Genomic DNA, 25857 nt, shown 5'->3' with positions numbered 1-25857 from the left:
CAATGGAAGCAATTTGTATTATGCTTGTTGGGGCATTCCTCACTGATGGCTGTCAGTGACATCATCATGGGAATGTGTAACAGCCACATTTTGTAAGAACAAGGTGTAGTTGGTGAACAATACAGACACTTTTCTGCCATTTCCACTGGCATCATCTCATATGATGTTATTTAAAAAAACTTCCTACAACATACTCACAACATATAAAACCTATATGCAAATCTGATGAAAGCTGCTTGTGTTTCTGAAACACATATTCCATACTGGTGGCAAGAATGTCCAAATCTACATTACAAAAATGAAAACATTACCATCCACCTAGGAGTTGCAAATGTATGAAATCCTCTTGTTGGGTAGTTTTACTAACAGGCTTTACAGCAGGGCCTTCCATTAGATTTAAATGTGGCAGGTAAGTTGACAAAGTAGGGTGGGGGGTTGGGGGGACCTACCCCAATGGGGATAATTCATTTTTTTTTTAAAGTAGCATGGTGTAAAGTAAAAGTAGATGGGCTGATAAGGAATCCACTGAATTTACAGACTAAAGGTTCAGACATTTGTTTTTAAGAGAAAAATGAAAGAAGGAAACAATACAACAGATATTTTAATATGACTTTAATGTTTATTTTCTAGATTTAATTAAGATTATGAATCAGAATCAGTCTCCAACTCCACTGTAAAGTTTATCTATTACTTCTTCTGCTCAGGCACCTGCAAATTAAAACAAAATTGTAATGCTTAAATAAAGTCATATCATCTCAGCACTAGTTACATATGCAGAAGTCATGTTAATCAGCATTATAAAAATGTATGAAATTTTCTTCACTGCACTTGTGCTTCCCTTACTATCGTTAAGCCATGATACAAGATAACTTTGCACTTACTTATCATTTCTGGCAAGTGGATGGTGCAATCAATTTGCACAAAGATGAATTTATTTCATCCAAATATTTCATGTGAATAAAAATTCCAAATGGAGGCACTTGTCCGATCAGACAAGATATATGCATATTGTAGTTAGCTGGACTCTAGCTTTGATAGTCCTGGGCAATAGGATAAGCTGATTTTGTTATCAGTTTAGAAATGCATCCGCTTTGCAAATACTATGCTTTAAAAGACGAAACTGAATCCACTATTGATGAAATAAGAGTCATTTGGATTACCTTGTTTTTTATCATTCTGCGTTGGTTGGGTGCATATTTGAGGGTCTCTGATATGGTCTCTTCCATTCCATTTGCCTTTGCTTTGCCATTAGTTTTCAAGCAGGCTTCTGCAAGAGTAATACAATGTTTTAAAAAAGTTTCACAACAAAGGATGCATTGCATTTTTCTAAATGCCAGCAATAATCAATGGAATATTTTTAAAACATGTACTTTGAAATGTGGTCTCAAGTTACTTTATCAATTCATTTAAAAATCTCTGGCAAGTCACATGAAAAACACAATTTAAATCAAGCCATACTTACTTATCAAAACCTGACATATCACAAGCTCTTGAAATGCTTTTTTCCCTTTACGTCCCTTTGGACTATACTCTGGCCAGTCTTTTTGTTTTAAGCTTTTTCATCATCCTGCAGACACTATCCCCAATTGTAAACCTGCCAAGGGAGCTCAAGTAGCATATCTGAAAATAATAATAATAATAATATTACTATTTTTTGATTTTGATATTATTATTAGTAGTAGTATTTCATGATCGATGTGACAAAATATGCTTGTATATAGTTATTTTTTGCCATGGTTTTGCAAGCAAATTTAGTTTCTCTAACTTGAAAAAAATTTGATAACATTAACTATGCAACACAATGTACTAATAGCAATTATAAACCAAATTAACCACCGTGAATCTATTAACTTCATAAATGACATTCACTCAAGGATTGAATTAAAGTAGCCACATAATATGTAATAGTGTATATGTAGTAAAATACCTGTTACATGTTCATCTCTAAACATGTTTTGGCCTACATCCGTAAGACAAAACAGCCGACCACTACATGTTCACCCCACCCCCAAAAATAATTATACAGGCACTGCAGAACTTGCATAATGCATATTGAGGTTCACAACAGCAAATAAAGGTTATAACAGTTTTTTTAAATAGAAAATAAAGCCCCAATTTACCATCTTCTTGGAGAGTTTGGGATTCTCCTCCAACCTCTGGCAAAGGCCCTCTAGTTCCTCCACTGAATCACATGGCATTGCAAGAATTTCTTCTCTATATTCTGTGTCTGGGCCTTGTGTATGAACTTGGAGGGCCAGCTGCTCCAACAAATTCTCAATATTTGTGTCCAGTTTCATAAGTACATTGAACTGGAAATCTGTAACAGATTTGTGATGAAATTAGTTTTGAAAGATCAAGATCATTATTATAAACTCCTTAAAAAGATCTGTACAGTGAACATGGGTTTAACAATGAAATATATTTATGGAATGAAATACATGGTTTTTGTACAGTTTATATGAAAACTTTTCCCATAATCCTTTATTTTTTTATTCCCTGGATATGTTGTTTCACTGCTGGTGTCTGTAAAGTCTGCATTCAATGTAGATGGTTTAGGCGTCTGACTTACACAAGACAATGGTATACATCAGAAAGAAAAATAAAAAAAAACAATGGAATGATGAACAGTCGACACATCAATGAAAAACAATTCATTGTTTATTTGCACAAATAAGTCTTGAACAGTATGTTTTATGACCTATAATTTAATTAATTAACATCTCACAATGTTCTGAAATAACAGTATCTAAGCTACAAGAGCTTGTGCTTTCATGTCATAATCTTCCATTTTGCAAACAAATTTTGATGTTGACTCAGTGTATATGACCTTAGCATTAAACACTAACATTCAAAATGTCTACAAGATGACAAGACTATTATCAACTGAAGTGACAACAAACCAATGAGTTTTACATGCATTGAACATAAGCATTTTTAAATGCTACAAAATGTGTTTTTAGTGTATGGCCACAAATTACCCAACATTTTGTCAAACATAAAACAGTTCTACTAACTTAGATGAGAATTAAATTCATAAATACAGTGTATAATTGACCTACTCGTATTTAGAGAGCTGTAAATGAAATAAGAGATTATATAAAAGTCAACACCTGTAGTATTTGTTTCATTATTCTATAATGTACATTTTTTTTCCATCCTCAATACTTAATACTTGCAGAGGAACTGGCAGAGAGAAATCTTTATATTCTCCACTCCAGAGTGGATGGGGATGGTGATGGTGTTGTCCTTCTGGATGCAGCTAAGAGTATAAAGATTATCACTACTCCTTAATTGCAGTAAAAAAGAAACAAAGAAATCAGACTGGATTTTTTGGCATGTAAACAAAATGCATACTGGTTGCAATGACCACTGTATATAAAGCAGTGATACAATATATCACAAAATGCATTCTTTTTTTAACAAAACATCTAATCTCATATATACAGCATCATGAGTAAGTAAGTACTCTTAAACACATCTTATTAAACAGACAGAAAAATTATGAAATTTATACATACTTTTGATAAAGAATTTCCAATTGTGGCATGGTATAAAAGCAATTGATAAAAAATAAAAAGAGACCAGATAAACTAAATAGAACATACCAGCAGGATAAGAGGAAATCTTGGAGTCTGCAAAATACTCTCCATTTCAGGAGGTTTTGGATGAGATGGCTGACCAGAAAGGTTTCCACTTGAGATTTTCATCTTTTTTCAGTTCTTCATTTTCATCTGAAATGTCAATGAGAACTTGTAAATACTGTATGAGTCCTTGAATACACTGACTCCTTGTGACATACAGGGTTTGCAGAACAATCGCTAGCAATATTCACCACTTTTAAATCCAGCTGGTGAATTTTCACCATGAAATGCATCCGAATGCAGTGAATAATCCTGGATTAAAGACAAAATAGTGTACAGAAATGTGCAATAAATTAGTCAAGCTCCAGACAAAACAAAGATATGATTTATCTCTGATTCATAATGACTTTTCTTGTGCTACACATTTTACCAATGCAAATTACATTGAATTTTGTAAATTAAATGGTACAATTAAGATATGTATGTCAAAAGATTACTAATCTTCAGCTTTCCAATTAATGCTAAACACAAGTATCAAGTCATGTATTTAGTCTCTCACCACCAATAAATGCATTTTTAAGTAATCATCCTAGAGTGCACCAAAGTCATGTGAACTTGATCCAATTCCAACATTACTGCTGCTTGAGTGCTTAGATCCAGTATTGCCTTCACTAACTGATGTTATTAATACCTCTCTCTCATCAGCATAATTTCCATCATTTTTCAAAACTCCCATTGTAAAACCTCTGCTGAAGAAACTAACACTACACCATAAGGATTTAAAGAACTACTGCCCGGTTTCTAATCTCCAATTCATATAAAAAATCTTACAAAAGGTTGTTCAATCCCAGCTTGCATCTTGTCTGAATTCAAACAGTCTTTTTAGCAATGTACAATCTGCATGTCGCCCTTGCCACAGGACACAAATTGTGTCTGCAAATAGATTACACTCCAGCCCAGTTGATCTATGTTGTGGTGTTGCACAGGGGTCTGTTCTTGGACCTGTTCTCTACACTCTATACACTCAGCTGCTCTCAAGTGTCATAGATCATCATCCAGTGTCTCACCAATTGTACACTGATGACACCCAAATATACAAATCTAGCCACCCAACTGAAGTTGATGCTACCATCCAAGGTGTAGAGATGTGCATTTCTGATGTGAAATCATGGATGACTTGTAACAAGCTGCAGATGAATGATGATAAAACTGAGGCCATTCTGATTACAACACAAAGACTTTCTCATTCACATCCTTTACCTCACACAATAAATATCAGCAACGCCAACATTAAATTCACACAATCAGTACAAAACCTAGGTGTTACTCTGGACAGTACTCTCACATTGCACCAACATGTCATGAACATATGCAAGGCTGCATATCTTGAGCTGAGACGCATCAGCTCCATTCTCAGATATCTTTCAGTTGATGCCACTAAAACACTTGTGTGTTCATTACTACTCTCAAGACTGGACTATGGTAACTCAATTCTGTCTGGTTCATCTTAATATCTACTGCAGAGACTTCAAAAAGTTCAAAACATAGCTGCTTGGATCATACTTAGAGTACCACAATCAGAGCACACCTCCCTGCTGCTCTGTACCCAACACTGGCTATCCATTCGATCCAGAATCAAACACAACATTAGTTCTCTGTGCTACGTTTCACTGACAGACTCTAGTCCAACATACCTATCCGACCTCACAAGCAAGATACTTACACTCCTCTTCCGACAATCATATACTCATTATTCTCACTATGAAAACAGAGTCACATGGACAGCATTCTTTTGCATACCAGGGCCCAGCAACATGGAATGAATTGCCCACTGAACTTAGACACAAAGACGCAGTGATCCCATTCAAGAGTGCTCTCAAAACTACTTATTCTGACTGCAAAAACAAACTTAATGACTTAATAATGTTAACTACCTTAAATATTCTCAGCATGTTTTTTATGTTTTCTAATTTCATGGTGTTTGTTTTTGTAATCATATCATTGTGTATGTTTTTATGTTGTCTAATGTTGCAAAGCACTTAGAGCTTCTAAAGATTAGGCGCTATACAAAGTCCTCATTATTATTATTATTATATTTAGCTTGGATGAATATTTTTTAAATCAGTGGCCATAACTAAAACAATGGGATTTTGTTTTATGATCATAAAAGTATGTTGGACACCATCCATGATGTACAATGCTGTCTGACATTTCTATGCACCTAAGGTTTCCATCTCAAATATTAAAGCAAAATGCATACCAAATTTGACAGATTGACGAAAATAAAAAAAAGCAATGCTTACCATTTGAAAAGAGGCAATTGTCACTAGAATATTCTATTCAAAATGATATTAATTTTGGACACAGGGGATACCACCCCCATGTTTTCCTGACTCGTGATATGTCGGCCTATTCTGTGCACAGCTTCAAAAGATGTAATGTTTATCCATCGAGCTATAGAAATGAAATACATTTACTGTAGACTGTTTCTGTCAGCAGTTAAGTTGAGTAATTAGGTCAGGTTTATAGCTAGTTTACAAAATTCAATGTAGAATGCCAATAAATGACAAGATATATTATTGCAAACTAAAGTGATCTTGAAAAAAGATTAGTAAAGTTTAACATTTTATAAAAAAATAAGCTATTATGTGGAAAAGAAACAACAATGAAATAGGATGCAATGTGTTTACGACTAGTTTTGGAAGGTACCGTCTCTAAGGTACCGTCATAACTGTACCGTAGTTTAATGGGTGGAAAGGCCATTGAAAGGTAAGGGCAGTGCAGAGACCATTGAGTATGTTCCAGAATAGCTGAATCTTTGTAGATACATAGATCCATTCGTAACTTCAGTCCGCAAGCGAAACACTGTACTTCGTATCCCAATCCTGACTCAGGTCCAAAGTAGACAAATCCTGTTCTAGCTAAAACATACGAAGAAGGTAATCCTTCCCTATCCGTAGGCCATTTTTGAAACATGTCCAATCGACGGGCACAATCACAATAGTCAGGTAAGAAGACTGGAAAATGGTAGGGTTTGAACTTGGAGTTCTCGCTGGATTTCTCACTCGATTCTTGCTGTGGCGAAGTCATCCTTCTGGTGGGTGGCTATCCTCTTACAACCAATGTTTTATACCGACATGTCCATACGGCAAAGTAAAGTGGGTGGGAAGCCGCACTCGCTTCTGCTACACGATTTGATAGACTTTTTCCAAGGGTCGACTGACGATGTGGTGTGTGGGTAAACGTACAATCTTGTTGGGTTGATAGGTGGTCACTTTCTCTAGACTGCAAGGCTTCTTTCAATACGCCAAAGTTGACCACTCGACTGGTACGATAATTCAGAGTAAGTCCTTTCACTTTACACTTCGTGTGCACTTCTTGTTTGTCCCAGTATTCGTAGCCGTAATTTTTGGGACCACCACTGACGAAACTTAGAATCTTGTCATCGGGGTGCTCGTCTGTCCAGGCTCCTAAACGGTCTCCTTCGATGTCAGGGTGCTGTTGACTCGGGTGATCGATATAAATGCAACTGTCCACGTCAAAGTACAAGACACGTTCCCCTAACAGTTCTAAAGCTTCGTACAATTTTAAGCGAGCATGAGCTGTCATGTAAGCTGCAATGATGACATTTCCAAAGGGGTCATCTTCTACAAAGTTCAGATCTTCTTCGTAATTCACCAAGATCAAATCCTCACGAACGACGTCCACGTGTTTCATGATTTTGGCTTTGTCGTGAATCATCTGAAAGTAGCGGGAAGGTTCGGTCAAATACTCCGTCTTGGGTAAACACAGTCATTGTGCCATTTTACCCCACAAGCAATTTAACATCACTTTGGCAAATCTAAAGTGATCTAAAGTAATGCCTTCTTGTGCCCAGAATTTCTCTCTGAATGTCTTTTGGTCTTTGGGAGTGTGACACCAGGACAGATAGCCACTGGCTTCTTGCTTCAGTTTCAAAAAGGCATCCACGTAGTCTGCGAAAATGCCTTTCTGCGTGGGGTCACCCTTGTGGAATTATTGTGTCTTGGGAAAGTGGCAAATTTCGTACACTTCTAACAGTTGGTATCCCATGTTCAGAGCTTTGAACAATTCTACGCTGACCCATGTCCCCGTCAAGGCCCGTTCTTCCTGGGTGTGATGACAAGGTTGATCTTGGTTGCACGTTTCAGCACAAGTACGGCACAAAGGAAACATAAGTTTGCCTTGGCAATGGCGAGGTAAGACGGGATGGTATAGGTTCGTGGGAGGCAAAACTTTGCACTTGATCAAGCCTTCGTAGTGTCGAATGTTTTTTAGGTCGATGTGTTCGGTGAACAATTGTGGGTGCCCTGCAGGAAAGCAACAATATTTGCACACGTAGGGATACAGTGAACACACGTCCAAGTATTTGATTTCTTCTCCTTTCTCTTCATCAGCTTGGTACAGCAAACAGGTGGCATTGGTCCTTCCTCCGTACAAACTATCCCTTGGGTTCAGGGGGTCCATGAACTGGTAACTTTCCATGAGGCGTTTAAACTCGGGATCGGTGTTCAAACGGTGATCGTATTTGTGTTCCCACATTTCCACCACTTGGTATCCTTCCTGTTCTAACTTTAGGCGTCGCTGACAAATGGCCTGGTACAAGTCTTCCATGGTTCGTTGTAAGAACTGATTTTTAGTGCCGCGGTCAGGGTAACAGACGGGACATCCGTGAAATAAGCAACCGTTAAACTCGTACATGATCTTGGGGTTTTCTAAGTCCCAGCCATCGACCGAATGCATTCCGATGATCTTTTCGCCCTGTCCGTTGCGGGCATGCTGAATCCATTTGTCTTCCTTGTCGCACAAGTAATGCAACCAGCATGGGGCTTTGACCGAGTATTGACGTTTGACATAGTTGGTCGTTTGAGGACTGATGACAGCCACAGTGTTTTCAAGCATGAATCGTTGTCGGTAGACTAAGGAACACGCTTTGGCAATGGTGCAAGCTTCTTTCAAAGGATCAACCCCTCCGTGTTCCATGAACAGTTCTCGAAATTTTCCACAGCATCGCCGTAAAATGTCCACGTCGGAATGACGATACTTTAGCATTTCTTCCTGAAAGTCAAAAGGGTCGGAGGCATGAGCCTGGTACCAAGCGTAGAAAGTTTCTCGTTCGGTACGCATGTTGTCAGGGTCGTAATAGTGAGCCTGAGGCAAATGGGGTAGAACGGCGTGTTGATTGGCTTCTGTATTGAAAAAGTGTGGAAAGTACCCTTTAGCCATTTCTGTCATTCCAAACATTTTAGGCATTCGACTCAAAGGCATGGCTAAGTAGCTCATCGAATCTTTAAACTGCACTTGTCCCACTTGCAAGAAAATGATTTTGGCTCCGTTCAAAGTGACTTTAGGACGCTCGGTGCCACGTTCCGTATAGCATCTCAAAAGAAACTGTCCATCGTATCCGGAGAAATTATGAGCCATCACCGTGGCATGGTGATGACATTCTCCATGTTCGATGTCCTCTTGGCTCCACGTCTTGTCGATGGGGTCTAAGACCCATTGTGTGAAATCGGCTAGTGTGTTCGGTCCTTGAAAGATTTTTTCACGCCCTCCAGGAATCTTACTGCAGTGAGGGCAATAACTCAAGATAGGTTCTTGAATCACTTCTCGCACGCTCGATGAGCCACGCAGAAATTAGGAATGTGAATACCGGTCTCTTGCATGCATTCAAAATCGAAAAAGATGAAATTGCCTTTCTTCTTCTTGTGACCATCCTCTTTCTCTGGTTGGGATTGGTATTTTTGCATGTAGCATTGGTGTTCCAAGTCCACGATGCAGTGACAAATGTGACATTTTTTCTTTCCTGAACATACGTGTGCCTTGGTACTGTTGATACATAGACCTTGTCCACACATTGGGCACAATCTCAGGAGTTGACAAGCACATTTCTTCTGTGAACCTTGCATCTTCAGATGTTGTTGGTAACAGGCAGGGCTGACAAATGTGCGCAGACAAGCAGGACAATGCACTGGTTCTTGCCCTTCGCTCAGACAGGGTTGAGAGGCCAAACATCCTGAGCATTTCGATCCACAATGTTTGTGTTGCTCTCGATTATTATAACCATCATAAGTCACATTTCTCATAGTAATATTTGTATCCCAGGAATCTAGTGATAGTGGTAATGGTATCGAAATGGTCATCGTGATGATAGAGGTGAATGTATTTTCCATCCTTAAAGTCTTTCCCTCGAAACAACAGAGACCTGCGCACTTCTTGAGGGTGCACTTTCAAGGTGTATCGTGGAGCTAGGGCATCTTGCAATTTTTGCATCTCAGGAATGCCACAGGATGTGTCTTTGGATAGGCATGCTTGTTGTAACAGAAGTTCTGCTTCATTTCGTTGTTTGGCTCGGTTCGATTTTCGAATGTTCTCCCAGGCTCTTTTCCATTCTACCGTGTCGTTCTTGTCGGCATAGGTTCATCCCACCACGATGGCTCGGGCTAAACACATGTGGTCTTGAAAATTGTTAATTTGGACAAGACTTGTTTTGGTAATGCGAAGGTTGTTGACCAATAAGGTCTTTCTGCATTGTCCGGTCCCTTGAGGAGGAGAGACGTGGGTCATGTCCAGTGTGGCTTTTCCATCGGTGATGTCAAACTGGTCATTAGATTGTTGCACGTGTTGAATCTTGTCCATGACTTTGGAAGTGGTCAATTCTGCAGGGCTGCTAAACTCGATCCAAACAGGGGATTTCAAACCGTCATGTTGTATGGAAAGTCTCAAGCGATCATCTTCTTTGGGTTGACATTGTCGCTTGAGTGTGGTGAGCAAAGAATCCCACATGTCGGTGATGAACCCTTCTGCTTTCTCTAACAGTACTTCAGACTTGAAATCTTTAAACTTCACTGTGTATTTGTAAGCCGTAGTTCTAAATTTTCTAGAGGGACGCTTTTCCGTCTCTCGAATGTCATAGTACTATTCAGGGTTGACTAAGGGTGGTAAACTTTGTTTAGAGGGTTTGGATTCTGGTTCACTCATGTCCTCTTCAAAATCACTGGCATGAATTTGTGCCAAGACTTCAGCCCTGGTACGAGGCAATAGATCACGTTTCTGCCTCTTACTTTCTTCTTCTTTCTTCTCAAATGAATTGGATCATTTCATCTCGATAGCAAAAAAGTCAAATGACTAAAGTTTAAACACCATGGACTAATTTATAGTCATAGCAGACCAGCGTATATAAAGGGTATGTGTCTTGTCCTTTCACTATTCATTTCACTCTCAAACTGAGCACAACGATGGAAGAGACTACCAAGATCGAACGTTTCATCAGAGCTTTGCGAGGGGTCATTAGAAAATTCTCTTCAGACCAGCCGAGGGACTACTCTCCTTCCTTTCAAGATAAAAGTCAAGATACTTGCTATATCTGTCAGAAGAAAGGGCATTGGTCTTCAGAGTGTCCAGACCGTCAAAAAAGAAAAAAAAGGGGTTAGAAGAGACAAAAGTCAAGATACCTGTTATTATTGTCAAGAAAAAGGACATTGGTCACCAGACTGCCCAAAAAAGAAACAAGAGGAGTCAGAAGAAGAGAGGGATTCTTCAGAGGAAGAGGAAGAAGAAGAGGAAGAAAACAGACAGGTGAAGAAAAAGAAACAGAAGAAGAAAAGAAGGGAAGAAAGTGAGGAGGAAGAGGAGGAAAAGACTATGACGGTGAAGAAATTAAAAAAACAGAGAGTGAACAATGAGACAGAATAAGTCTATGAACTTTTTAAAGTGCTCTGTTGTGAATTGTGAATTGTAAATATTTATAAAAGAATAAATTAATTATAAAAGGTAAGTGTCTTTGGGTTTTGATTTTAAAATAAGAACCTACACTCACGCACACTCATACACAGACAGGTACTATTGGGTAAAATGAATTTTTTTAGTTATTGGCAATTGAAAGTCTATCTCTTTTCGAGAGACGTGGATGGCCCTGAAAAGGGCCTTTTTTGGTGTAAGGGGTGAGTTTAAACAATCAACTTTAACTGTCTTAAGACTTTGCCACGGCCAAGGCCTAATTCTGGACTGCGTACTGTTGATGATGATTTCATTGAAATCACTAAGGGTGGTGCGGTAGGCGTAGTCACAGGGTTGGAGTGTTTAGCTTGGGAAGGTCGTATTCTCTTCAGCCGTAATAAAGAAGTCTGATACATTTGTTTCAGACTTCTTAACTCCGCTAAAATGTCTAACAGTACCGTGACCGTTTGATTTTGACACCCTTGTTTCTTTGCTGCTGCTTCTTCTTCTTGTTGTTTTTTTCTTACCTCTTCTTCTTGCTGCTGTTGCTGTAGGAGAAAAGTTTGTTCCGCTTCCTTTTGCTGTTGTATAAATTTCTCCAATTCTTCTTTCTGTCTTTGTCTAAAATTTTCCATGTGCGGTAATGAAGGAGAAGGTGACGAAGGTTCAGGAACAAATTCTTGCAAGGTAAAAAAATCCACAAAATCCCAATTCACCTCTTCTGAAAGTAAGTCTGGGTTCCCTTGGGTAGTCTCCACCATCAGTGCACCCCAATTGATCGTTTTCTGAGTTTCCGTCATGTTGAAAAACTGTCGCTTAGATTGACTGCGCACAGGCGCTAGCGAATCTATATAGACTATGTGACGTCACAGACTGCTCTCTTCGGACTGGACGTGGGCTGACTGAATTTTGTAACGCGTGTTTGGATTGGTCAACAAACTCAATCCGTTTCAATCCTTCCTCTCCCTATAAATAAGTACAGTTCACTGCATTCCTTCACTTGTTACTCAGCACCCCAACATGTGGACCGACGTACAATCTTCAACGCTTGTGTCTTCGATGATGTTCCGGACGGACATACCAATGTATGTCCGATCCAACTGGACAGTTATCCACAGGACAGACACCAGCCTGTGGATGCGAAGAATCTTATGTGGAGCATCAAGGATGCCTCAAAAGAGTCTTAATCTATGGTCCTGCAGTCAGGCGCAGCCTAAGGTCAAGAAGAAGATGTCACAGATGCCCTTTATGTTAAGGGTATATTAACATAAAACCAAAGGCCCTTTTCAGGGCCATTCCTATCTCTCGAAAAGATCTTGACTTTCAATTGCCTACCCCTTTTTTTATTTTTTTGTTTAAAAAAATAATAAAAAAATAGAGACCCCTCCCTGTTTTAATTTTCGCCTGTTCCATTTTCATAGACCCATCAGGTCGGGACCTTATTAAAATAGGGTCCCGACCCTGTTCCATTTCCCCTAGTCCCAAGACAGTCCGACGATTTATTCCCCATGTTCAATTTCCCTTGTCCCTAGAGTGAATAGTTGTTTTTCTTTCTCCCATGTTAAATTCCCCTTGTCCCTAGAATGGATATTTTTTTTTCTCCCATGTTAAATTACATAGTCCCCATAGTGGATATACCCTTTTTAACATGGAAGTTCCCTAGTCCCTAGACCGTCCCTATTCACTACTACCATTGTCATTACCAGCCTGAAACCCAATTTAATGCCATTTGTATAAATTCATTTCAAATAAATAATTGAAGTGTAAAGTCAAGCAAGTATTCTGTTTGCAGATTTTACATTTTAGATATTATAGTAAAGTCATATTTTCTCTTGTTTAGTAAACTTTATTGCAACTGGTTCCAAAATAGTAAATCTTATTTAATGTTCATTCACCAGAATAGGTATTAATACAATCCCGAATTAACTGTATGGTACTAAAATATACCCTGATCTTGTGTGAGATTACAGAACTATACCTCAAGACAACAATAATATATTGAATTTATATTATATCAAGACTGTCATGGTTATGAACTCCAACTTTATTCAGGTTTTTTCATAATAAATGATCATCTTGTGCTATGGTTGAAAAGAAATCAAAGTTCAGTTTAACTCCATTCTCTCCACATTTGTCAGTTGTTAAGAGGCATACTCATCCTCAGTGTTATAGTAAAATGTAATCTTATTTGGATCAATCTTGGTGGTGTAATATATGAATGGAGAAAGAATATTATCATCCAGATTAAAATATGTTTTATTCAGACTCTACTAAAATTTTTAGTTGGATATGGGTTACGGAGCCTGATGTGTACGAACAAAGCAATGTGTACCATGACCTTTTTAATTTAACATTTTAAACTCCTGCAGAAGAAAGAGATTTTTTAGATCCATTAAACTGTATTAACAAAAACATTTCTTCAGTATGATTTTCCTTTACTTAGTATTGACAAAACTCATATTTTAAAGTTGTTGTTTTTTTGTGTTTGGTTTGGCCTTTTATGGTAAACCAACACAAGTAAGTTATTTAGTGCCAAGGCACTTTAAGTATAGTGCCTTGCCCAAGGACACACCATGGTAGCTAACCCAGGTTGGTCTGATGGTAGAATTTGAACCTACCTTATTTCACAGGTCCAGAAAGCTAACCACTGAGCCACTACAGCTCCCCATCTTATAGTGGAATGCTGGTATACTTTATGATCAAGAAGGATGGGTTGGGGTATGCATGTTCCATCTGAAAAAAGTGATGGAATTTTTGTTTACATAATATTTTAGTCATACAATATGAATCATTTTCTATAGATTTAAGATGTATCAGATCAAGTTAAGAAAAATCATATATTCTGTTTCCTGGGAATGTACTAAAATTTACTGTTATTGTTTGATTTTTTGGTAGTAAGCTTACTTGGTATTTTTTTCTTTTTAACTTGAATACCTAATTTGTTAACATCCTATTCTAAATCTTCATAGTTCTGTCTATTGATACATGTAGGGAAGTTTCTGTTTATATCTTTTGATTTTTGTGATTCTGGAAGTTGCAGTATTTGTTGTTGTATTATTAACCATGTCAGTAATTTAATGAATGCAGAGTATACTGCTCTATAAATGAAATTTAAGGGAAAATAATGTAAAAGCATGTTTCACTGCAAATATAAATTGTTTAAAATAATATATCATTTATCATATGACTATTCAATTGTGGTAACTAGTATTCCATCCAATATCTATATATTAAAATATGTCTTTTTATACAGCTGGTGATCATTTAGATACAAGTCCAATTGAACATGATCAAATTATCAATGCAGGTGTTTTTATTAGTAGTAGTATTGCAAGTATAAGTGTTAGTATTAAGATTTCATATACAGGTATGATAAGTGTATCACAATGTTTAAATGATGCTCCTTGTTACAACATAAAATATGTTCATTGAAACAAATGGTTCACTGGTAAATTGGCAGCAAAGGTCTTCACTGAATTATGTTGCATAAACTATTTTACAATAAAACATATATGATGCTTCTCAATTATGATGAATGTGAGGAGGAGGATTAGTAATAATGCAATTTAAGTTATCTTCATAACATAAGTTCTAGCAGATGTGTAATTTTTATGTGGTTCATCATCAGTTTGAAACTGGTCTTAGATTTCTGGATCTGGACATATCTGGTCCCCTGCTGTTGTGCTGCTATGGTATTTACAGTTCATTAGGATATCAGTTACACTTGGTTTACATTTAGAACCCCATGGGATAGAATGCCCAGTTTGAAACTGAGAGAATGGTTAATTATCCATAATATAACTCCTGCAGTTATTATTAGGTTTGATATCAAGGTCTTTCTTTAAAAGCTTTTCAACTCAGGTTCTGTTCTACCATACAGATAAATAAAGTCAAATTCAAGGCTTTCAGATTTGTCCAGTTTGTTTCATGTGTTGCGGCAGACAGACTGTATATTGCCACTGTACCATATAAATATCAGTGCTTAGTCTGCTCTCAGTTGCTGTGGTTTGATTAGTTACAAGTGTCATCACAAGTGACTAATTATTGACCAATGTAATGAAACTTGTATAATTAGAAGGCTGGACATAGTACACAATTAATTTTACTATATGTTCTCTACATTTGTTTCTCAGTACTGACCTTTCCACTGTGTGACAATCAATGCAAATCATATGTTAATCTAAAATACCTTCAAAGATGACTTCACGGTGAAGTTCTTGTCAAAGGTTGACCTGCTCTTTTTTTAGATCATTGACTGTCAACATAACAGCATGTAACCAGAACACGTATTTCACTTCCGGATCATCACCAAGGCCTTATTACTCACTGTGCACTGTCGCCAAAATACATACAGACAACAACACCCTGAGCTCATATTATCAAGAATAAACAGTTACCTTTAAATCCCTACCAAAAATGCATAAATAAAACTCTTCTATCACCACCAAAATGAGAGAGGAAAAAATGTTCTAAAAATAGACTAGAACTACATTCGTGGGTACTGAACTGGAAGTATTAATTGTGATGCAATTCCAGACAGGCTCCATGTTTTATGCCAATTTTAGTCAAACTTTTATATTTGCATGCTATACCTATTTCAACTTTATACATGAAGTCTTTTTGAATTTTCTTGCAAGGAAAACATGTGACACCTGTCAGAAAGTATGTAGTGCTGGTGTTCCACAGGGTGCAAGTTCTGGTCCAAGTGCTCTTGAGAAACCAAAACTAAATTTGCTATATCTTCCTTAATTATAGGAATTTTTCAATGCAGTAAAAACCTAATTGTGATACAAGATAAGCCCTGTCTGAAAATATGTTTGAAAGTTACAAATGTTGATAAATTCAGTTTTAATGGCAAATTAAATAAACATTTAAATTTTAAAAACTAAATTTTATTGAAAACTTAAATTTTCATACAAGTTTTAAAACACAGTTTGACAAATTTTAGACAGAAAAGTTGACTAATGAATGATATTTAAAACAAATGGTAGTTTGGGTCTGTATAACTGATAACATTTTCCCCAGGGGTAGTGAAGCATCATAGCTCATAGTGATTTTGGCAGCAAACCGCAATATGCCTGTCCAGATGCACATAGGTGTACACACTAAAGAAACACTGACAGGTGCTATGTTCCACATTTATTGTGTCAGGTACTTAGGCAGTTGTTTCCATAACTAATAGCACATTCAGATTTAAAGTTCTAATGGGACCACTACCATGTTTTATAGCAAAAATGCATTCCATTTCAATGTCGATAACAACAAAAGGTGGCAATGGGATAGGAAAATAGTTTCTAGGGAGGTTCTACCTTACTGAAAAATGGTGCTGATCTCTCTCATGAAAACCTAAGCCATGTCTTTGAGGTGCCATATATCAGTGTGGTGATATGAACTAATCTTGGTCACTTATGGCAGTACACTGCACATGCCCTTATGAAACCATGCTATTACCACCAGACTACTCAGGAGAGCTTCCAAGCTGATCCAACTCTAACACTTTGTTCCAGATACCAGGCTAGACCTGAAAAGATACAATATGTTTCACTTAATTCTAGAAAACAGTAAGATCTATGTAAATGAAGTTAAAATGTGTTAGATATGGTGATTTCAAATTAACATTAAGGTTGCAAGCATGGGGGAAAATATTAAACTTGACAGAGTGACACTCAGAAATGTGAAGCAATGGCCATGTATTAAAGTGTTAAATTCATCCTAAAAGTATATGAGGTTTCTAGAAGCACATTTAGCCATTTACAAGTTAAATGACTAATCAGGTAGACTATGTATCATAAAGTTTAAGGCAATGTTGGGGTGGTGAGGTTTGATCATTGGTGTAAACATTATTACATACCAGTATACAGGAAAGTCAAGTGACAATGTACTAAATTAGAATGTGTTACTATAAGCATTCTTATTCATGAGGGAAATAACAATTTTGGATATTGCAAGTGAATACAGCCAAATGTGGTCATACAAATCAACTATAAGCACCAATAAATCCTATATCATCAGCTAAATGTGAAATTCTCATCCCCAAAACTTGTAAACAAGGATGGAAATTTGCATATGTGGGACATATACAATGTACTTGTTAAGATCAAATGTGCAAACATAATTCAAATGATCTATTTGAACATTTATATGGTATTTTGAAGAGTGTTGGTTACCAATTATTAAGCTCATTGATTGAGTGGAATCAGATATCAGCTGATGTTTCAATACCGCACTCTGTCAAAGTACTAAATTGAAATATGTTGCCATACATAGGCATATTCATGATGAAAATAACATTTTGGGATATTTTCAGTGCACATAGCCATAAATGTGCTTTACAGGTTCACTATAGGTACAATGTCAGCCTATATGATGTACTGAATGTGAACTTTTGATCCCAAACATTCTAAAATGGATGGATATTTGTACATGTGGGATATGTAACCATGTACAAAGTTAAATTCAAATAATTTGCTTGAATGCTTCTTATGTAATCTTTAGAGTGTTAGTTAACAATAGTATTAGTAATTAATAATGCATAAAGCAAGATGGATCATTAGAATTCCCATAACATCATATAGGCCACAATGCCGCACTACACCAATAATATCTTAACCTAACTGAACAATGAAATGGAATGCATTTTGTATTCAACTTATATCATTTTGCTTTTTTCTTACATCCAAGGGTAAATATACCTGGGGGAAGCATATTTTATCCCTTTGACCTGTATTTCATTCTCAGACAGCTTAAAATGATTTAGTACAGAACTTGAGTAGGTTCTAGTATAAAGTTTTCATCGCTGTCCTCTCACTAAATACCTTATAACTATGTTTATAAAGAATTACTGAAGGCTATACAAGCAGATGTTTGTTACTCAGGAAGTGACCCCATCGTAAACACATAAATTAACTGATTGGACCCCTAATAAATAGTCTGAATGGCCAATACAAATTATAATTTTGTCTTCATGTATTTTTAATGAAGGTCTCATTTTGACTACAAAGATATTTTCTCTGACAAAATGTGACAAAAATCCAACATTGGAGCTTTTATATGGTGTAGGAATACATACATGCTGATAACATTTAATACGATTCCCAAAAATATTATATATGTGCATTTTAGGGTTTTTTTAATTATTTTTTTTTATTTTTTTAAAATTTTATTACAATTTTTAAAATAAAAATTAATTTTTTACTTTTAATTTCATTTTTATATTTTAAAAGTCAATATACATGACATATTAAAATTTCATGTGTCTATCATTAATAATAAAGATTTTATACCAATTTAAACTTTGCTCCAATACTGCCCTGACAGGACATAGTACACAATTAATTTTACTATATGTTCTCTACATTTGTTTCTCAGTACTGACCTTTCCACTGTGTGACAATCAATGCAAATCATATGTTAATCTAAAATACCTTCAAAGATGACTTCACGGTGAAGTTCTTGTCAAAGGTTGACCTGCTCTTTTTTTAGATCATTGACTGTCAACATAACAGCATGTAACCAGAACACGTATTTCACTTCCGGATCATCACCAAGGCCTTATTACTCACTGTGCACTGTCGCCAAAATACATACAGACAACAACACCCTGAGCTCATATTATCAAGAATAAACAGTTACCTTTAAATCCCTACCAAAAATGCATAAATAAAACTCTTCTATCATCACCAAAATGAGAGAGGAAAAAATTTTCTAAAAATAAACTAGAACTACATTCGTGGGTACTGAACTGGAAGTATTAATTGTGATGTAATTCCTGGCTGTATTTAAAAACTCTAAAGATCTTAAATGTGTGCTAGAGGGTAGGGTTAGCAGTTATACTCCCAATTATGTTTGTGATGAGCAAAAGCAGCTGCACAAATTTGAGCTTTTAGTTTGGTTCTGGTAGGGTCAAAGGATGCAGGTACATTTTACATTCATTTTTTACTAGAAATAGCTATTTTCAATATTTTTCTGTGACAAGGCAACTAAAAGAATCAGTATGTGCCTTATGCATGAATAAAGTTCACTAGTACTATAACAAATTAGCATACTTTTCATCACCCTTCTACCATCAAGATTTTTTTATATTTACCTCTGTAGCAGACACAAATAAAAGTCGGCAGCTCATTTGCAGACTAAGTTACGCATATGATCTCCAATGCTCATCTAACTGTGACAGGCAGTCACCAACAAGCCAACCTATTTCCATGCCTAACTCAAAGTAAATCTGAACCACATTATAGATTTAGCTTATGTGTAAATTTATAAATGCTAGGCTTGTGATAATTAGGTTCATGCCTTCTACCTTAAAAATTAGAGGGATGTCAAAATACGAAACTATCCAGTGAGACCTATGATGTTAATTTTAATCCCTATGGGATTTGTGACATAAAAAACCCAAATGCTTTATGTATTAAAAGGTAACTAATGGGGGCAGGATCTGCAGTGAATCAATGGTTAGTATGCTAGACTCCTGATAAAAATGTTTGTGTTAAAATCCTGTTATTAAGTCAACCAGGTTACCTACTGCAATGTACCCTTGCCTTACTCCAATTCCCTCTGTACTCAGTAAACAACTAGTGTTGCTGTACATAACAAAACCAGTCCATATTGATTTTACATATTTTACTAAATCCTGACAAAAATAATTCTCTAAATAAAGAATGATTAATATGTGATGGTCTCGCATGTAATCAAACTCTTCCAAGCTTTTAATGATATGAACCGATTTATCAATGTTTATCAAATTTGCATGAAAAACTATTTCTTATTTGTCATCAAATATGTTCAATGTTTTGATCATATAAGCATTTCTGCTACATTAGATCAAAATAATCTTTTTGTCAGAAATAGAGTCCTTATAGTATTTGCAAGGTCAACCAATCAGATGCAGAATTTGAGTTTAATATGAATGAATATATTTTTTACAAAATTGCTCTTTTGCTATATCTTGATGAGATAAATCTATTCACCAAGTCTGATAAAATTAATGAGAAATAGTTTTAAGAGCAGTAGCAAGAATGGCTAGTGAGATGTAGAACCACCACATTATATGCATAGATTTTGCTTATAGCCTCAGACATACAAGCAAATAATTAAACAAGTCAGATCTAAATTGGATCATAAACACTTTTGTGCAAATCATAAGAAACTCTGCCAATCAGATGCAAGGTCACTTCACTACCATACCTTTATCACACTCATAATAAGCATCATTGTGAAACTTGACTATATAAGCCCAATGGCCAAGCATGATCAAACTTGAATCAGCAGTAGTGGTTATAACCTCATGTATCTGTATGCATCTTCACTTCTTCAATCTAGATCTCATTTATATAAGCATGTATTCTAAGTTTAGTAAAAACTGCACTACATGTATAAATATTGCATGCGGTGGTAACATACTCAGATGAAAGATCACCTTATTATTATTAATGGTTAACACTCATTAAACTTCAAGGACAACTTAATGATTTTAGCCTATATTGTGGAAGTATGGCTTTTAGGCTGGTTAAAAAACTCAACTAATCTTATACATGATCACATGTATATACTTGGATTTTGCTCATTATTAGATTTATCCAAGATGTTGATTTAAGCCCAAAACCAAGTTTTATATAAACAAATTGATCAGAACTATGGACTCCAAAGTAGCTAATTTCTTACTGTTGAAAGACAGAAGGGGATGTGAAATAAATAACACACTCTGGACCATTACATAAACCCACTTAGCCTTTTGACCAGTTGAGATAAAATATCAACAATATGTTAAATAAGATTGATAAATTATGTTTTCTCACATTACCTCTAGCCCTTTTCAACATGGATGGTATTTTCTTCCACATATGTCAGCTCTTAATTAGTGGCCCTTTCCCATCATGAATGTTGTAGGTGAAACTCTCAGAATTAGGCTTTTTAATTTATATCTGTAGAAGAAAAAGAACTATTGGTCTGCATATATCAATGTCACCATTTCTGTATTAGATTAAAATACCATGTGTGTGTGTGTGTGTGTGTGTGTGTTAATTTTAGAATTTAAGCAAACTTGTCTCCATGTGTTTATTTTAAAACTGATGATGATAACACATAACAGGTTCAATGGATAAAATGTTATTTCTTACTTCTTACAACTGCTCATTATATCTGAATTTACATTCAATGTTTGTTTTAATTAACATATTTGGGATAATGGGCAAATTATTTATTTTGTAGTTTATCATTATATCATTTACCAGTCTTTTATCATTCAAATATGTAAAATATAGTACCATTATACTGACTTCATATTCTATATGATATCCCAGCAATACATATTAAGCAGATAAGTGCAAATAAAAATGTTCAGAATGTAAAATTTACTCCAAGCTCAAAGAAGATCAGCAAAAGATAATATCCAACAAATTACCAAACAAAATGCGAAGTTAACGCAGTTACCTTTATTATGATGTCTCCAACACCAACGGTACTGTACAGCTACGTCTTCTGAGTTTTACCGTCATCTTGTCTTTCAAACCAGAATTAATTTCTTGAGCTCTTACAAAATGAAGAAACTTTTAAATACTATAATTTAAGCAGCTTCTTTACATGCCATCAGATAAATTATGGCACAGTGTTATGTCTGTCAACAAAACGCAACTTCACATTTGGACGGCGCGCTGTGTGGGCATCGCCGACACAGCAACTGACATGAATTCTCTATTAACAGACAATGATTCGGAATAAATCCTTCGCAAATCTAACATTCTCGATTTTTCATAGTTCCACTTTTCATTGTTGCATCTGTTTGATTGTACAATTGCTAATGATGTTCAATGAATCAACTTCAATTCATCTGCTGTCTGAAATCCCGGTTCAGTTGGTATTTTCTTCCGCGCATGATGCCGTGTAAATAAAAGATACGGTCGACATTCAAAGTGGTTTAGGTTAATTTATTATTTTTCTTTATTAAGGTCATTTGCAGAAAGTGTTTCGCTAGGGTGAGAACAAAAAATATAACAAAAAGAAAACTTTCTCTTCCAACGCTAATACTGTATATATTTCAATTTGTGATTGATGCTATAAATAAAAAAAAATGATAATAAAGCATTTTAGCACGTGGCTTCGGCACGGCACTCGTTTTTGTGGGTTTTTTAAAATGTTGTTATTGTTGTTTTGGGGTTGTTTTTTGTGTGTGTACCACACTAAAAAACATACCAGGTATTAGGCCTAACGTAGGAAAAGAAATTATCCTCTATTTATTACTATTCTTACTGTCAAATGACGCAAAAGTGATCAAATTGCTATTAAGATTTTGTTTTGTATAACTTACCGCTCGTTTTCCTCGAGATAAAGCAGCCACTTCAAAATGATTATAAAATCTGAGACAGATGAAAAACGTGGTTTAAATAATTCGTAATCGCCTGCCTTAAAATACTGTAGGAATTTGCTAATGTATTTCATGGCCCTCGTTTGAATAGATATCGACGATCACGTATATCGACCAAAATTTGTATATTCCTGCCCACAATCATGTATTTTGTATTAAACCGTACATTACACGAGCGCTCTGTGGCAAACTCGGGGGGGGGGGGGGTCTCTATTATACCCAGAGGCGTAGCTATGATATTTTGCGCCCGGGGACGAACTATAAAATTGGCGCCCCAGCCCCCTCCCCGTTTAATCACATTTTTGAATATTACCCTTGTTTACTTATTATAATGTAACGTTGTAAGCCTCATTTTGGCGCCCCTGTACCTTGGCGTCCGGGGACATATGTACTCCCCTTCCCCCACCCCACCCCCCCACCCCCAGCTACGCCTCTGATTATACCTGCTGTATCAGTTGAGAAATATATTGAACAGATCAGGCCCCAATACTCTCGCTCTGAAAAACATTAAAATAATTATATGCAGAATATCGGTAGGTCTCCCTCTTGCCGAAAATGTCAGCACCGTATATATTTTGCAAGTAATGTAATGGGTATAATAACACACACACACACACACACACACACACACACACACCTTTTTGGGAGTGGGGTGGGGGCAACGGACAGATGCCCCCATTTCCAAAAAAAATAAAAAGTATTTTATATTTGTGTATTTCCCCCTCAGATGTGTTCTACGTTTTATTAAAACAAACTTTTATATAAAAAATTTAGTTTTTAGAATTTTTGATGGGGTATTTATGTTTCCATAGTGTTATCTAAAGGGTTGTTCGTCCGAGTCTGGTTTCCCTCACCTTGCTCGAAGTTCCTTCCCTTGAAATGTTTTGTAACCTTTGCTATATGTCGCCTAGGTCTCAGTGTTTGCTATATGTAATGGTGTTATATTGTGTGTATGCTATATTTTCTTTATGTTTGAGACAGCAAGTATAGATCAAATATCTTTCCCAGCTGTATTTCTTCCTTTATGATGTTATATTGTATCTTTTAATTTGTTTTATGGTTTTCTAATTTTGACGATGGAATGGTGTACTATTTAGATTTTGTTTAAAAAAAATAATTTCCTATTTTATTATTCGAGTGATAATATGTGTCGTTCCTCATAATAGTCTTTAAAGATGTTGATAGGTAGGTTACGCTCGATCCAAGGTTCACGCTTCTTTATTCTCTATGTGTTTTTCCTGGGTCGCGTTAGGCCTCCTTTATTTAGTTTATCTGATTATGCTTTATTGAAAGATCCAAACGTATTTATGAGACCACATTATTCTATAGTGGTCAACCATGCAGTGCGGGAGAAGTTAGTAGGGTTTTAAACTAAGTGTTATACAGTATGTATTTGTGTCTTTATTTTGTCTGTTTATGTTCTACATTGGGTGTTTTCTAAGACTCATGATGGGCCTGTGCACTTCACTGATCCCTGTGACTTAGCCCCATGATGTCATCGCCATTTACTTCCCCTTTATATTTTCCCTGTATCCCTTCCTATATATGTCTTTAGAATTTTCTTTCAGAGAAAGAAGAAAAAAAATTAAATTACAAAATTCTTTTATTTTTTTTTCTTTTTTCCTTTCTTCCCTTTTCTCTTTTAAAAAAAAAAGTTATATGGGTTTCTTTGAAATATTTGAAATAGAATTTGAAATTTTCTTTGAAATATGGCTGTTGTGGGGTGCGAGGAGGGGGTATGGGTATGGCATCAGCTCGCAATTGCGCTACGCGACCCTTCGGTCTGTAATACCTATTCCTCCCTCCCCCTCTCTCCCCCAATTCCAACATCAATTGCGTTATATCAACCTGACGGTAAGTATCTATTCGTCGTAAGACGTATTGAGTTCTTGTTGTGGTTAATATTCTTATTTTTACCACGTATCTTATTTAAAAATCTGTATCACCTGTCCACAGGATATCATCGTAGTTACTATATAGTCTATACATTTTAGAACGATTTTGTTTTCGTAGTCTAAATCTATGAATAAAATGTTATTTTTGTTATACTTATATTTTTTGCAAATTTTCATTATTAACTTTATCCTATTATGTTTAGTTTTATCACATTGGACAATCGTATGTAGTTTGGTGAAGTTCGCTGTTTTACATAAAGGGCATTTCGGCATTATCCTCAGCATACGATGTTTGATTGTTTCTTCGCCTGTTAGCCAGGTGTTGTGCAGGTATTTAAAAATTATACTTTGTGTTTTGACAGATCTTATTTTCCCCAATTTTTCCAATTTTTTGTCCAATTTACCCTCTCAGTTGTCCTGCTCTACTCTACATTTTATATTTTTGGTTATCTCCTCCCTAATCCAAGCGTGACTTTTACTTATTAAATTTTGCATAAATGTTTTGTGTCTATATATTTTAAAATTAGTTCTCATATGTTTGCGTGGCACTTCGATTTTTTTTATATTAATTTGTTATTTTTGTATATCTCTGGTCGGTTTCTCAAGGTGAAGCCGAACCAGTAGATGTACGGTGCTTCTCACGCTGTAGCCGGGTCTGAGTGCATTTTTTTAAAATCTATTGATTATGTTAGTTAATTATAGTAGTAGAGGGCTCGGCAACCCCAAGCCCCCTCTACTTTTGGCCCTATATAATGTCTCTTTTTTTACATGATGCATGTTATGATTCCATATATAATCTATTATTTCGTTGTCTGTTTTGTTTAAAATTGTATTATCCATATCTATGGATTTAATTATGTAGTTAATATTTGAGTATAAATAAGTCTTGGCCACTTGGGCCCGCTCCATGATAGGTAATGGCGCCATGGCCAGATTTTCACATTTTCTCTTATTTTATTGATAATATGTTCATAATTTTCTACAGCTTCTTTTTTATATTACCAAAGTAAACCCCTAGAGCCTTTACAGTGTCTCTCAGTAAGTGTGTGTGGGGGGGGGGGGGGGGGGCGATAATCCAGGGTGGTTGCCCCTCCAGTTAACTATTTTTAAGATTTCGTGCTTGTTGTGGTTTATTTTGGAACCCGACGCTTATAGCATTTCCCCTCTCTTATAAAGATGTTGCAATCATATGCATGTTAGAGCATTTTTTTATTCTTTTTTAGGTTTGGTATTTGTATGCCTTGTATAATCAGGGGCGGATTAAGGCTCACTGGTGCCCTAAGCA

At 36.1% G+C, this 25857-nt stretch overlaps 1 protein-coding gene across 5 annotated transcripts; it reads right to left on the bottom strand.

The window, feature by feature from the left end:
- Window positions 1-597: 597 nt before the first annotated feature.
- Window positions 598-22334, bottom strand: LOC149787052 (uncharacterized). 5 transcript variants are annotated; one of them, XM_089977590.1, is made up of 10 exons: window positions 21747-22325; window positions 21118-21238; window positions 16633-16839; window positions 13937-14051; window positions 3606-3731; window positions 3170-3259; window positions 2121-2309; window positions 1463-1620; window positions 1161-1267; window positions 598-708 (listed from the first exon to the last, which is right to left on the bottom strand). In XM_089977590.1, the coding sequence occupies exons 5-8, from the start codon at window positions 3705-3707 to the stop codon at window positions 1525-1527; spliced, it is 477 nt and encodes a 158-aa protein (XP_089833716.1). In that variant the 5' UTR covers window positions 3708-3731; window positions 13937-14051; window positions 16633-16839; window positions 21118-21238; window positions 21747-22325; the 3' UTR covers window positions 598-708; window positions 1161-1267; window positions 1463-1524. The 5 variants fall into 5 exon arrangements, with proteins under 5 accessions (XP_089833716.1, XP_089833714.1, XP_089833719.1 ...); XM_089977588.1 differs by having other exon boundaries at window positions 16628-16839; window positions 21747-22324; XM_089977593.1 differs by lacking the exon at window positions 16633-16839 and having other exon boundaries at window positions 21747-22334.
- Between the last annotated feature and the right edge of the window lie 3523 nt (window positions 22335-25857).

This window comes from Sinohyriopsis cumingii, chromosome 12 (genome assembly GCF_028554795.1).
Source record: "Sinohyriopsis cumingii isolate HCF-2022 chromosome 12, ASM2855479v2, whole genome shotgun sequence".
Classification (NCBI taxonomy): domain Eukaryota; kingdom Metazoa; phylum Mollusca; class Bivalvia; order Unionida; family Unionidae; genus Sinohyriopsis; species Sinohyriopsis cumingii.
This window is presented reverse-complemented; position numbering and strand designations above follow the sequence as displayed.

Coding starts and splice junctions, on each gene's coding strand:
- LOC149787052 (XM_089977593.1), bottom strand. CDS start 3,707: ATGAAAATCTCAAGTGGAAACCTTTCTGGTCAGCCATCTCATCCAAAA. Junction 2,310..3,169: donor TGCCAGTTCCTCTGCAAGTA/TTAAGTATTGAG, acceptor ACAGATTTCCAG/TTCAATGTACTTATGAAACT. Junction 1,621..2,120: donor CCAAACTCTCCAAGAAGATG/GTAAATTGGGGC, acceptor TATTATTTTCAG/ATATGCTACTTGAGCTCCCT.